Source organism: Nesoenas mayeri, assembly GCF_963082525.1.
Source record: "Nesoenas mayeri genome assembly, chromosome: 3".
Classification (NCBI taxonomy): Eukaryota; Metazoa; Chordata; class Aves; order Columbiformes; family Columbidae; genus Nesoenas; species Nesoenas mayeri.
Genome location: NC_137544.1, coordinates 75,302,396 through 75,316,198, shown reverse-complemented (window position 1 = coordinate 75,316,198; position 13,803 = coordinate 75,302,396). Strand labels below are relative to the sequence as shown.

Genomic DNA, 13,803 nt, shown 5'->3' with positions numbered 1-13,803 from the left:
GCCTTCACTTCCTCACTACATGCACTTTCAGTTTTGTTCCTTGTGTTCCCTAAAGACTCCTCTCCTATCAGAACCTGATCTTCCTGTGATGTCCTTATGTTACGGAGGAACCCCAAAATTAGTTTTAGGCAGACAACAAGGTCCAAAACAGACTTTATTCTGGCCGGAAGAGTCTGGCAAAACAACTGTCTAGAAACAGGGTTTATACAATTAGTTAGCATTCCGGTAACATAAGGGACAGTTTTGTATATCAGTTGAGGAGATTATTGAGGTAGAGCAAATAAGAATAATGGAGATCCACAGGGTGCATGCACGCACTCACAAGAAACAAAGCCAGAGCTCCCTGACTTCAGGGTACTACACTCACCTGAATTAGGCGAGGACTTACACTTGTTTATCCAGTAAGGACTTACACTTGCCTATCTGTCAAGGAATTATTCAATGATATCACTCGCCCAAACGAGGAGGTGAGGTGCTTCCAGTCCCGGGAAGTTACCTTAGATGGTGTTCCCGTCTAAGCAGAGAGCTCTTGGCTTCAGCAGACCTGCAGCTCTGAGAAGACCACACACCTTGGCGGACACCCTGTTTTATAGTCTGCTCAGATCTGGCTGTGGGCATTCCAGAAGCTTCTCAGCTTCTCTGCATCCCCCCCTCCTCTCCCAACGACCCCGGCTAACCAACTAGGGGGTCTCACAAAAGAGCCATTGACTACCCCGTTGAAGGAAATGGGGATGTGCAACTGCCACATTGAAGGAGAGGGGGATGTGCATGCAGCTGCCACATCAGTTCTTGGGGGTGGCAGCAGGGTGTAACTGCCACACCTTATTACTAGTTGACTGAGAGCCATGCCATAAGGCACACATGTTCTAAATTACTCTCGTGTTGGCTGGTTAATGGCTTGTCAAAAAAATGGCTGTGCTAGTTTTAATTTCTGTCTGCTAATTACTTGTTTACATGTATTTTGTGGAAACCTAATTATTGTGAGACTTTCATCTTTCTATCAGATTGGATTTAAATAGTGAAGCAGGTTAAAAAAAATCTCAATGGGAATCAGTAGATAATACAGTTGCATAAACATCATTTCTTCAGGAAACTGAGTTAATATATGGTCCTGTGAAGATGTGGTGGTGATTCTGCTGCAGGTTCATATAATAACTTACTTTTCAGAGTGTTTGCTTAGAAGCTGGGGGAAAGAGGCTCATAGGTCTCCTCAGGCTGAGGAAACTGGTGGAAATCTTCCACTTTTCAGTGACAGGTGGGTGTTGAGGGACTCTCCATTCTTTTCCCTGAACCTGTGTCTGGTTTCCAGACCCTCCTTTCAGAACTGCTTATGATATTTTAGTGCAGGGTGTTAGTAGACTCAAGTGATGTCATTAAGCTTCTTTTGAGGCAATGAGCAAATGTTGCTCTTCTGGCCGTAGTAACTTCACCTCACTCTGATAAGTAGTCCTTAGCCATATGATACCAAGCCTGATGAGGTGGATATCCTAAGCTGATAATGATGGATTTACACTGCTGTAAGTTGTTTTATTCAACCAGGGATTTCCAATTTGATGGTTTTGGTTTGATACAGAAGACCACTTAATGAAAATTGGTTATCAATTATTTTCAAGGCGTTATGTGACTTTATGTTTCCATTGCCTTGCATACTAATGAGGCGCGAAAATAACCTTGAGGTTATAAGGAAGGTATGTATTTATTTATGATGCCAGACACACAGGAAATCATTTCACCTAATATGTGTGTAAAATTACAGTAGCTGTGAGCTTGGTTAATGCAGTACAGTGTTACATATTCATGAAAGTTTTAGGAACATCTATACGTATTCATAACCTGTCCCTGAGAAGGCGGTTCTTATTACAATGAGTCCCAGGAGAGCATTTCCATAGTCTCCACCTCTGGCTCCTCCTGGTTGCAGCTGCACAGTGATCATGAACCTGGGTCCTCTTTCTCTGTACGTGGTCACCTTTGGTCCAGTGTGATGAGTTGGTTAGGTCTCAGACTGCTGAGTTGGTTAAAACTGGTGTATCTCCTGTCCTGTGCCCAAGTTTCTTTTATCTAGTTCACCCAAGGATGCACCCAAGGATTATTATCTTTGCAAGGCATCAGTGAAGTCCTGTTTCTCGTACAATAAGTTACAGAGAGTTAAGCAAGGCTCGGCAATAGTAATGTGGGTTAAAGGGTTAGCTTGAGTGATGTGGGGTAGGGTTAGTTCTTTAAATGTCAAGTGTTAATTGTTAGTTCTTTAAATGTTAATTAGTTAATTGTCAATTCCCTATATCACTAAATTTTAAGAAATGTAGTTAAAATTAATTGATTGAAATATCAAAATTGTGTTCCTGTCTTAGAGTTTGGGAACCTATGAGATACAGAAATAGATGGTAATTTAAGATCAGACCACAAAGATTTAGAGCTTTAGTGTTAGCAATATGTTTGTAGTGCTGCAAAACATATTATTTGAAAGTAAAGGAGTAGTGCAAGAAGTAAATGTGTGTCAGTAGGACTTTTTGTATTGGACTATGTGATCATTGCTGACTGAAGAAAGGAATAGTGAGTAAAAGTTTCAAAAATACAAAAATAAACTTTTAATGAGTACTATCCTTTGGACAACTACTGTCTTTGCCTTTTACAATTCTTATTTTTTTTTCATATAATTATACACAGCTAAGGTGGTAACATGTAGAATTTGTGGGGAAATCTGTTGCACAGTGCATCTTAGTTCATCTGTCAGAGCAGGCTATGATAATCCATAGTTTAAGAAGGAAACCTGCTTAAAACAAAGCAAGTGAAAGCTCCTATAGTATTTTTAAAGCTGAGTGCCCCTCTTTGTCTTGCCATTTGGTGAATTTTGTGGACTAAATACCAGAGCATTTTCCAGCTATAGGCCAGTTTTCATAACGAATAGAAGATTCCTGGCAGTCAAGCAGTGATTGCGGGAAATGACCTTGAGGTTTCTGTGATGTATTCAGCCAAATCAAGAATGTGAATGGTGGGGAAAGGAAAGAAGGAGTTTTAAATGTTTATATTTAGTTTCTTGGAGAAAGAAGTTTGTAGCCAGCAAAAAGGCCAGGATCTGCCAATGTGGATGTTAAAAAATCAGAGGTTTAAAGAAAGACTGGATTTAATTATTGAAAGGTATGAAGCCAAAATCAGTCCTATTAATGCAATTGCTACTGAAGTCAATGGACAGTGTGCCCACTTATGTCAGGACTAAACATGGCTTATAGTTAAGTGATGGACTACTCTTTGATCTCTTCCTTTCCTTTTTCCTTCTCTAAACATCCTATAATATCTTGTGTAATCAAAAAATGATCTTTCCTCACATACCATAATGGATCCCATACTCTGACAGGTACTAATCCCCATTACTTTCTGAGATGACCCAGAGACCCTCTCTTGCTGACCCACTATGGTGGATGTCAGCCTTGGACCAAAAGGCTCATGGCTGTCCTGGGACAACACTGAGAGGAGGCAAGGCAGTGCTCTGTTTTTCTGACTGAGTTATAGGGGTTCCTCTAAATGCCAACTTTCCTCTGTGCTCCTTTGTGTGTGTGTAGACAAGCTTTTTACCATATAAACTGACAAAAATTGTTTTTTAAATGGACTAAATTCTTCACTGAGATAGCAGGTGGTCACTGGAACAGGCTGCTCAGGGAAGTGGTCACAGCACCAAGCCTGTCAGAGTTCAAGGAATGTCTGGATGGTGCTCTTAGTCATATGGTTTAGTTTTAGGTAGCCCTGTGAGGATCAAGGAGTTGGACTCAATGATCCCTATAGGTTCCTTTCAACTTGAGATATTCTGTGATTCTATAAATATTTAACGCCATCAGAATAGTTATCTGAAACTATTATGAATTTTACAGGGCTCATCCTTCAGCACTCAGCAACCTGAAGCTTACAATCTTTTCATGACCACAGCTGCAGGTGATGGCATCAAACTGTGGGATTTAAGGACACTGAGGTAAGGCTGGATTACATATTTTGGAACAAAAAAGCCACGCTTCATCTTTATTCAGAATTGTCATATTTGCTGGGGTATAACAGTAGAAATTTGGATGTGGAATCAGATCTACAGTCAGGCCTTTAAAAAAGAAAGTTAAAGGCTAATTGGAACTTACTAATTTTACGAGATTAAACAAATGCTGGTTCCTCAATTGTAGTTGGTTATGTGGAAGCCATTAAACCGTTGATACTTATCACCCATGTTTATCTACGTTTGGAGGTGTAATTGTATATATAAAATAGTATATTGAACTGAATGCTAACAGTATTTCCAAACCAGCATGTCATCATGGCTAGAGGAGGTAAAATTTATGATCCAGCCTTTAGAAGACAAATGTAATTGTAACAATGTTATTACAAATCATGTAGGCAGTATTATAAATTTGCATAATACATTAACATAAACTAAAGATAAAATGCTGCACTTTTCCTAAAAAACTTTCAGTATCGTACTTGGGAAAACTGTGGGACAAAGGGAGACAGTGACAAGGAGGGAACATTGCTCAGGAAATGAAATCCTCTGTGCAATCTCTGTTGTGCAGGCTAAAAGAATTATGTCTGAAAGAAAAGGATTTGGACAGGAGGATAATTTCGTATTTTATTTGTGTATATCTGAACATAATTTTCCTAGTATGAATTTTTTAATTAGGAAATGCTTTATGAGCTTTTCATTTATTTCCATTTTTCTGTGGTAAGAATACATTAAACCTATAGGGGGCGTATATGTTCTTACTGAAAACATTGCTGTATTGCCTGCACCAAATTGCAGAAAGTAATGAAACTAGAGTCTGCTGGGGTTGGTTGGAATCTGTTACCTTCTTATGTTTTTCTAATAAGCTACTCAAACTGTGTTGCTGAAGAGCAATGAAAAAGTAGAAAGGTTTTCACAGATCACTTATCTGTCTATTCCTAAAAACTAATATAAGTAGAGCAGGTGAATGGTAAAATAGTTAAAGTGTAAAATCTGGGCAATCAATTAAATGAATATGTCCTGGGTAGACGGGAATAATTTATGTATGTTCTTGCTCTATATTTAATTTGGCAAAGTTGATGTATTCTAGTGTCCACTGCGTTCTACTAGCCAAACTTCAAAAAAATAATTCAAGTCCTTAATGACACATATTTTAAGGGCGCTTATTAGGTATTATGTATATGTGTGCATTTGCTACACATTGCACAGTGATCAATGGCAGTAACTGTTGTGGAGGAGAGATAGAGAAAATAAAGCATTATTTTTCACTTTCTAGTAGCTTTCAGGGGTCAAAAAAAAAAAAGAAAAGAAATATTCTCTCCTTGCTCAGAGCAGATATTGAGTTTTCTGCATTTTAAAATCTATTCTTGAGTTCTTATAAGGAAGAAAACTGTTCACTTTTTCCTAATGCATTCACCAGCTGGTTTTCACATAAATAAATTTGAAATGGCTGAGTCTGGAAAGCTCTATCTTAACTTGGAACAAGTCTCCATTGAAGCGTTAGGTCTACTATGTAGTCACATTGACTGAAAACTTTTGCTCTTTTTTTGTTTGTAGTTCTTGTCCAATCAAATCCACTCCATCCCTTGCACTGTTGGATGCTTACAGGAGAGATTAGTTCCTAAACAATCTTATAGTAGGCCAGTACCTTTAATCTCTTAAAGTTGTTGATTTGTAAAGTCAGTGCATCATTTTTTACTGTGTTTTGAATGGTCCCTCTGGAACAACTTCTCTTCTCTCTTCCTCTTGTTTCTGCTTAGAGTTTGCCAGAATAGGGTTTGTTTAGTTAAGTCTTTGTCCAGTGTTCTTGAAATAGCAAAGGTAAGTCCACCTTCTCATTTATACTGTTTGTAGTGTTGTGGATAGTAACACTAACTGCAAGTTCTCAACTTGCTTGTTGATTTTGTTCTAAATATTTGACCTAGATATCCACAGTGAAAACTCTTTTTTTTACTCTGCTTGTTGTCCTGAACAAGTTCTATCCATTGTAACTTTATTTAATAATACTGTAAAGTACAAAATTCTGATTAAAGAAGGGAAAAAACCTCCAGCCTGGTGCTCTTGAAATATATAGTTGAAAGTAGGGCAAATAATTTTCAGAGTAACTCTGCACAAATTCCTTTAAACCCTTAGTTGTTTCTCTTTTTTTATGGTTCCTTTTTTTTTTTTATTCTTCTGACATGCATTCCTTTTCTCATAATTCACTGAGGGACCATACCAGGATGCTCAGGTTATTTTATGATCTTTGTTTTAAGTAAATCTTCAGAGATGTTGTCCTGGCCTGCAGTTTTATAGTTTTTTAATATATTGATTTTTTTTTCTGAATTCCACAAGAATTTTTCTATTCAGTCTATATTATCAAACTACATTTTTTTTCTTGTGAAAATTCATTAAACTTATCTTTTAGTTTGTTCTTGAAGTCAGTGAGAGTATTTTGCAGCTTCCATTTTCATCATTCTTACTGGATAAAGCTGTGAATCTGTCTGTCTCTTTCACTATTGGTGATCTGGAGGCATTCCAAGCTTGCTTCAGAGAGTGCCAGAATGTCTTATGGGTTCCTCTGAAGGTGGTACAGGAAAAGGCATTTTAACTTTCTGATGTTGTCAGCCAGCCTCACACAGCCAGGTCATCTTGCCAGTAAATGAGGGAATCTCAGACACTGCTCTTTACTTCTGAATTTACTCAAGACTCCTGCTTCATTTGCTTTGAAACACATGGATTTGTAAAGTTCTATCTGAAGATTTTGAATAATTTTATACTTCTCCTACATTCTCCTCATTATAACTATATCTAAGAAAAGCTCCAGCAAGTCTATGAAGCAGACTTATGAATAAAAAAACAAGGAGTATTGATATTTTTGGAGGAAGAACCAACTCTTGGCTACTCTTTTTCCAGGTTAGGATAAAGAACTATGAGGTTTATGAATACATGCATTAGCGTAAAATAATGACCTTTGAACAACTTCCAAGACATTGTAAAGAGCAATTTAATTCTATTGTCTAAAAGAATGTCTACTTGGAGAACAAGTAAAAATACTTTCTATGGGGTCCAAGATGGAAGCAGTGAACACAGGAGTTAGACTGAGGGACAATGGGAATCTGCATGAGAAGAACATTACCATTACCAGCTTCAGGATTACCAAGATGGAGTCAGACAAACATTTAATGATCATGAGGTACAAAAGGTTGATGCATCCTTACATTTTCTGAAGGAGTCTAAATGTTCTTTAGGATCAAACATTGTAGACTTTTAATTATCCATAAGACACAAGAAACTTTACCATTCTACCTCCTTATGCTGTCTCTCTATTGAATGCATTTTAGAGACATCACAACTCCTTCTGGAGTTGAGAATCAAGCAGTGATTCATAAGCATCTGTACCTATTGTCTCCACCACTTCATTTTAATCTTTTGGGAAAGTCTGGATTGTAATGACACAAGATGGCGAGTCCTGTAGATTGCCCAGGCTCAATATATCAGAAAATTCCAATATACTAAGCCTCCTTACCTGACAGTCCTGCCTGTTTTTAATAACTATGTTCACGAATATATAAGGCAGTGAGAGACAGATATAGTTTGCCATCCCAGTGCTGTAAAAACAATGCACAGAAGGAGTGTAGAAACTTAGAAATTAAGGAAAATTCCATTGCCTTACACAGTAAACATATAACAACCCAAAATGATAGACTAGACTAAATACCAGCTGTTTTAATATGTTCATATGTCACTTAAATTCCCCATGACAAGTTTTTAAATCATGTTTTACTAGTCTGGTTCTTTTTAATTTCTAATTTCCTCCCACTTGTAGATTAGATAATTTTATGCATTAAAACATCCAGAAGAAAGGAAGTTTCATTCATTATGTTAGGAGGAAACTTCTCAGTTAGGGTGCATAGATCTGCAAAATGCACACTAAGGAATGCCTTGTAATGTTTTTCTTTTTTGTTTCTGCTCAAAAAAAAAAAAAAAAAAAAAGAAAAAGTGCTGGTAAGTTGGTCCTGGTAATTATCAAGCATGTGATTAACATAGTTAATTAAAATTTAAAAACTGCTTAATGTTTTAAGCAATGCTCCTAACTTGAAAGTAGTTCCTTCCACTTCTGAAACAGATAGTAACATAAGTAGTATATACACAACTCTGGACTGTATTATACAAACAGAATAAGATAATTAAAGGTCAATACCTCTGTGCAGAGGAGCCATGCACTGATAAATTTGTTAGTCAGTGAGCATAATTGGCATATGAGTATGCTGGTCATTCAAGCTAGGTGAATATCTGAAGGAAGATTTACTGATTTTGCAGAGGTTATCCCATAGAAACTTTTTTGCGTGCGTGAAGAGCTGCTCAGGCCTTTTCATCTTCTAAGACAGGAAGAAATATTCTTGTTGAATAAGGTAGCAGGATGGACAATAACAGTTGAAGTTGGGAATTAATTTAGAAGGAAAGAATGGGAGAGTTGTGCTATGCTGTCAGATGTGCTCATTATCTACCCAGAAATGGGGAGAGCAGGGAATAGTTATTTCTGCCCAATTTAGAGGTCTGGGTTGCTACTATGGTAGGGGTGTGGAGGTAGATTACTGTTGCAGGTAATGTGATTGGCAGGGACAAGCCAACCACCACAATAACACCTTTGGAGCAGGAGCAGCCTGCCTCTGACTCACACTCTGAACAGTTGAGAAATAGAAGTTCAGCTGTTCTAATGTTGTTTGCTGCTAAAATAGCCATTCTTCATGTCTTCCTGGAAAAAAGGCAGTGCGTGCTTATTAGACTACAGCAAAGATATTTGAAGAATATTGGACTACTTACGCATACTGAATTTCTTCGGCAGAATACTCAGGTGTGGATAATGCTTTGATGCACGATCCCAGGCAAAATCATTCACCCTCCTTCAGCCTTTGAAAAGATTTGCCAGCTGTCTTAAGATAGTTTTAGACATTAGGGTAAAATCTCCAACCAGTATTGTAATCCTGCGCAACTAGATCATAAGCTTCCTTGGCAAAGTATTTTAGTAGAATTCCTGCAGCCACATGGAACTCATCTCATACAATTTCTAACAATCACCCTTTGAGAGCCTTCAGGTCAGACATGCAGTTTGAATGAATGGCCCTTCCATTTTCAGATACTTTTCAGTTTGCATCTCCGCTGTGAACTAACTGCTTGACATCATCCTAAGCAAGATACACATTTACACGTACTTAGAATTTGATTAATTTTTGGTATCTTCTGAACATAAGGATCTCATGATTTGCCATATATATATATATATATTTTTTTTTTTTTTTTTTAAATCCCCTTGACCTTTGAGGGAAAAAGGGATAAAGCAGTGGCTGGAGTTCCTCCAAGTTTGGGACTAGGGATTTGTGAAAATATACAGGATGGGGAACATGTAGTCCCCGCTGGATGCTATTGGTGAAAACATGCTGAGCTCCTATGTGAAGGGTTTGATGTGTGTTTAAAATGAAACTTGTGTACAGAACATCTAAGGCAGCTACTACTACTGTTAAGTTATATTCAGATTTCATAGAGCCTCAGTGGTTCTGCTGGTACTGAAGGTCTTCTGAACAAACACCAGAGCACTGGAACAAAGTAATAAAATACAAGGAAAAGTGGTTAAAAACCAACCAACCAAACACAAAATTTGGTTTGCAGTCAAGATATATGTTTAATGCAGCAAGTAGAAAGAAATAGACTTATTTGTGAGAGTATTCCCTGATTTATAAACACATGCACCATTTTGGTCTCTTTCTCTTACAACGACAGAAAACATGTTACTTTTTTTTTTTTTTTGTGATATTCTACAAGTTATTTGCAACATAAAAAATACATATTTTGGAATGTAGACTAAAAGCTGTGTGATGGAGAACACAGGGAAAACTTGACTGTTTGCTGTCCCATGCAATTACCAGATGTTTGTCATGGTAACCCCTGAAAAGCTCTGACCAGAAAAGAATTCTTAAGAGGTTGGACAGCATGCCAGCTGGCCACATAAAGCTTGTGATATCCAAAATAAATTTGATCACCACGTGTTGCTACATTTTTTTTTTTAAAGTCTGAAATAAGAGAACTCCTAGAAAAAGCTAAAGTTATAAAAAACAATATCTATGTATTCTAGAAAATTTGATCCACTTTTTTACTTTGCTGTGATACCTGGAGATATCTGAATTTAACAGATTGCATAACAAATTGTTTTCTACTGGATTCTGTGGAAAGTTTAATTGGAATCAGTTTTTTAAAATGTATTTTTAGAGCAGAATTTTCAGGGAGTGGGGAAGTACCTATACTTGTAATAGAACATACATCCTGATTTTAATGGAAAAGTTGAATAATAAAACAATTAAGAAAATATAATCCAGGATGTTAGTTACTACCGTGGCCATAATAGCACAAGGAAAAGTGGCACTGTCATATGATGCAGATGCTGCTTTATATTGCTATGTTATAGCAAGAAAAAGATCAGTGAAAGCCTTGGAATCCTGTTAGTTCTTGTGCATCCATTCATAGGTAATCGAGTCACAGATTCAAAGGAAGCTGTTTGCAGCTATTTATTAGGAGACTCTTCTGTGAAAACAAAACACCTCATTGATGAAGTTAGCTTTTACAGGCCCTGAGATTGAGGTCTTACACACTGAGAACTAGTGCTGATGGCCAGTGCTCTACTTAAGAAAGAATGGTGATCCTGAAGGCATGCTCAGGAGAGAGAGAGGATATGTGAATTTTGTTTATTTTTCTCCAGAGGAAATTTTTGTCACAGGATGCCTTGGTATCTTACCAGTATAGGATTAAAAAGAAACGTTTTCTTCAAACATTTCTACAAACATTATCCATGTGTGACAATGAGGAAAGGCACTGAGGTCTGTATTTTTGGGTTGACTGTGAAATTCACAAACAACGCAACTGGGACCCTAGCAGAGACAAGAAAAAAGTGCTTGAGGCTTAGTTGTGGTAGACATCTATTCTACACAATGAATGATGTACAGTAAGAGCCTGACTGAGGGCAAAATCTTGCAATGCCACATGTGACCATGAAGGGGAACAGCAGACAGACAAAACACACAATGCTTCATTTTTCTTTCTGTATATTTAAGATATTTGAAGGAAAGACTTGCCCACAGTTACAATAATGACCTTTGTAGGTCATCTTGTCCAACTTCCCGCTCAAGTAGGGTCACCTACAGGTGGCTGTACAGGACCATGTCCAGATGGCTTTTGAATATCTTAAAGCAGGGAGATTCTACAGCCTCTCTGGGCAACCTGTGCCAGTGCTCAGTCATCCTCACAGTAAAAATGTGTTTCCTGGTGTTCAGACAGAACCTCCCATATTTCAGTTTTTGCCCATTGCCTCTTGTTCTGTTGCCGGGCACCACTGAAAAGAGCCTAGCTCTGTCTTCTTTAAAGCCTACCTTCAGCTCATTGATGGTTGATGTCATTGTGAGGCCACTCTCCATTATCTTTGAAAGATCATGATGATCAGGAGAGGTGTCTGAGGACTGGATGAAAGTAAATATCACTCCTATCTTCAAAAAGAGCAAGAAGGAGATCCCAGGGAACTACGGACTGGTCAGCCTCACCTGGATACCTGGGAAGGTGATAGAAACCATTTCTGGTGACTGAGCATTGGCATGGGTTGCCCAGTGAGGATGTAAAGTTTTGCACTTGGAGATATTCAAAAGCTATCTGGACATGGTCATCAGCAGCTGACTCTAGGTGAAGTTGGACGAGATGACTTCCAGAGGTGCCTTCCAACTGCAATCATTATATGAGTCCATGGAGGCTCTGGTATGGGAAGCAGGTGCTACGCTTTATATTTTAAGTTACCACTGAAAAAGTAAAGTTATTTGAAAGTATAAATCAAAGATCTATTCTGGGACTTGTCCTCCATTTCCTAACCTTTGTAGCAGTCACAGGCCCTGGTTGTTGTGGGTGACTTTAACTTCCCTGATGTTTGCTGGAAGGACCATTCAGCCAGCCAGCCACAGTCCAGGAGGTTCCTCCAGTGCATTGATGATAACTTCCTCATGCAGATGGTGGAGGAGCCGACTAGGAGAGGTGCACTGCTGGATCTCATCCTCACTAACAAGAAGGGTCTGGTCGAAGCAGTAAAGGTTGAGGGCTGCCTGGGTTGCAGTGACCATGAGATGGTGGAGTTCAGCATCTTGTGTGGCAGGAACAGAATAGCAAGTAGAATTGCAACCCTGGACTTTAGCAGGGCTAACTTTGGCCTTTTCAAGCAATTGCTGGGGGAAATCCCATGGGCAAGACTGCTTGAAGGAAAAGGGGCCCAAGAGAGCTGGATTGCATTCAGAGATTGCTTCTTCCACGCTCAGGATCAGAGCATCCCCACACGTAGGAAGTCAAGGAAGGGAGCCAGGAGGCCTGCGTGGTTGAATAGGAATCTATTGAGTATGCTCAAGCAGAAGAGGAGAGTTTACAGGTCATGGAAGCAGGGGCTGGCCACTTGGGAAGAATATAAGGCTGCTGTTAGAGGATGTAGGAAGGCAGCTAGGATAGCCAAGGCCTCCTTAGAATTACAGCTGGCGAGAGGGGTCAAGGACAGCAAAAATAACTTTTTCAAATACATAGCGGATAAAACTAATACCAGAGGCAATGTAGGCCCACTGAGGAATGGGGTGGGTACCCTGGTGGCGGAAGATACAGAGAAGGCAGAATTACTGAATGCCTTCTTTGTCTCTGTCTACTCTGCCGGAGGCTGTCCTGGGGAGCCCTGTACCCCTGAGACCCCAGATGAAGCCAGGTCAATGGAGGAGCTTGCTTTAGTTGATGAGGACTGGGTTAAGGAGCAATTAAATAGACTGGACATCCATAAATCCATGGGTCCAGATGGGATGCATCCGCGAGTGCTGAGGGAGCTGGCTGAGGTCATTGCTGGACCGCTCTCCATCGTCTTTGCCAAGTCTTGGGAAACGGGAGAGGTGCCCGAGGATTGGAGGAAAGCAAATGTCACTCCAATCTTCAAAAAGGGCAAGAAGGAGGACCCGGGTAACTATAGACCGGTCAGCCTCACCTCTGTCCCTGGGAAAGTAATGGAACAACTTGTCCTTGGTGCTATCTCAAGGCATGTCAGGGATAAGAAGGTTATTAGGGGCAGTCAGCATGGCTTTACCAAGGGTAGGTCATGCTTGACCAACCTCATAGCCTTTTATGAGAATGTTACAAGGTGGATGGATGATGGCAGAGCCGTGGATGTGGTCTACCTTGACTTCAGTAAAGCCTTTGACACAGTCTCCCACAGCATCCTAGTTGCTAAGTTGCGGAGGTGTGGTCTAGACAATAGAGTAGTGAGGTGGGTTACAAACTGGCTTAAGGAGAGAAGCCAGAGAGTGGTAGTCAATGGTGCGGAGTCTAGTTGGAGACCAGTATCTAGTGGAGTACCTCAGGGGTCAGTACTGGGGCCAGTATTATTCAATATATTCATTAACGACTTAGACGAGGGAATAGAGTGTACTCTCAGCAAGTTTGCTGATGACACTAAGCTGGGAGGAGTGGCTGACACGCCAGAAGGCTGTGCTGCCATCCAGCGAGACCTAGACAGGCTGGAGAGTTGGGCGGGGAATAACCTAATGAAATTTAACAAGGAAAAGTGTAGAGTCCTGCATCTGGGCAGGAACAACCCCAGGTTCCAGTATCGATTGGGAAATTACATATTAGAGAGCAGTGCAGGGGAAAGGGACCTGGGGGTCCTGGTGGACAACAGGATGACCATGAGCCAGCACTGTGCCCTTGTGGCCAGGAAGGCCAATGGCATCCTGGGATGTATTAGAAGGGGGGTGGTTAGTAGATCAAGAGAGGTCCTCCTTCCCCTCTACTCCACC

At 39.7% G+C, this 13,803-nt stretch overlaps 1 protein-coding gene across 1 annotated transcript in view; it reads left to right on the top strand.

The window, feature by feature from the left end:
* WDR27 (WD repeat domain 27) overlaps positions 1 to 13,803 on the top strand; it is a gene marked incomplete at both ends in the record, with an annotated part of 113,519 nt that overhangs the window by 41,260 nt on the left and 58,456 nt on the right. Inside the window, one exon of the mRNA XM_080341445.1 lies at positions 3,864 to 3,961. Within this exon, the coding sequence (XP_080197571.1) occupies positions 3,864 to 3,961 (98 nt within the window). The remainder of the gene's footprint in view (positions 1 to 3,863; positions 3,962 to 13,803) is intronic.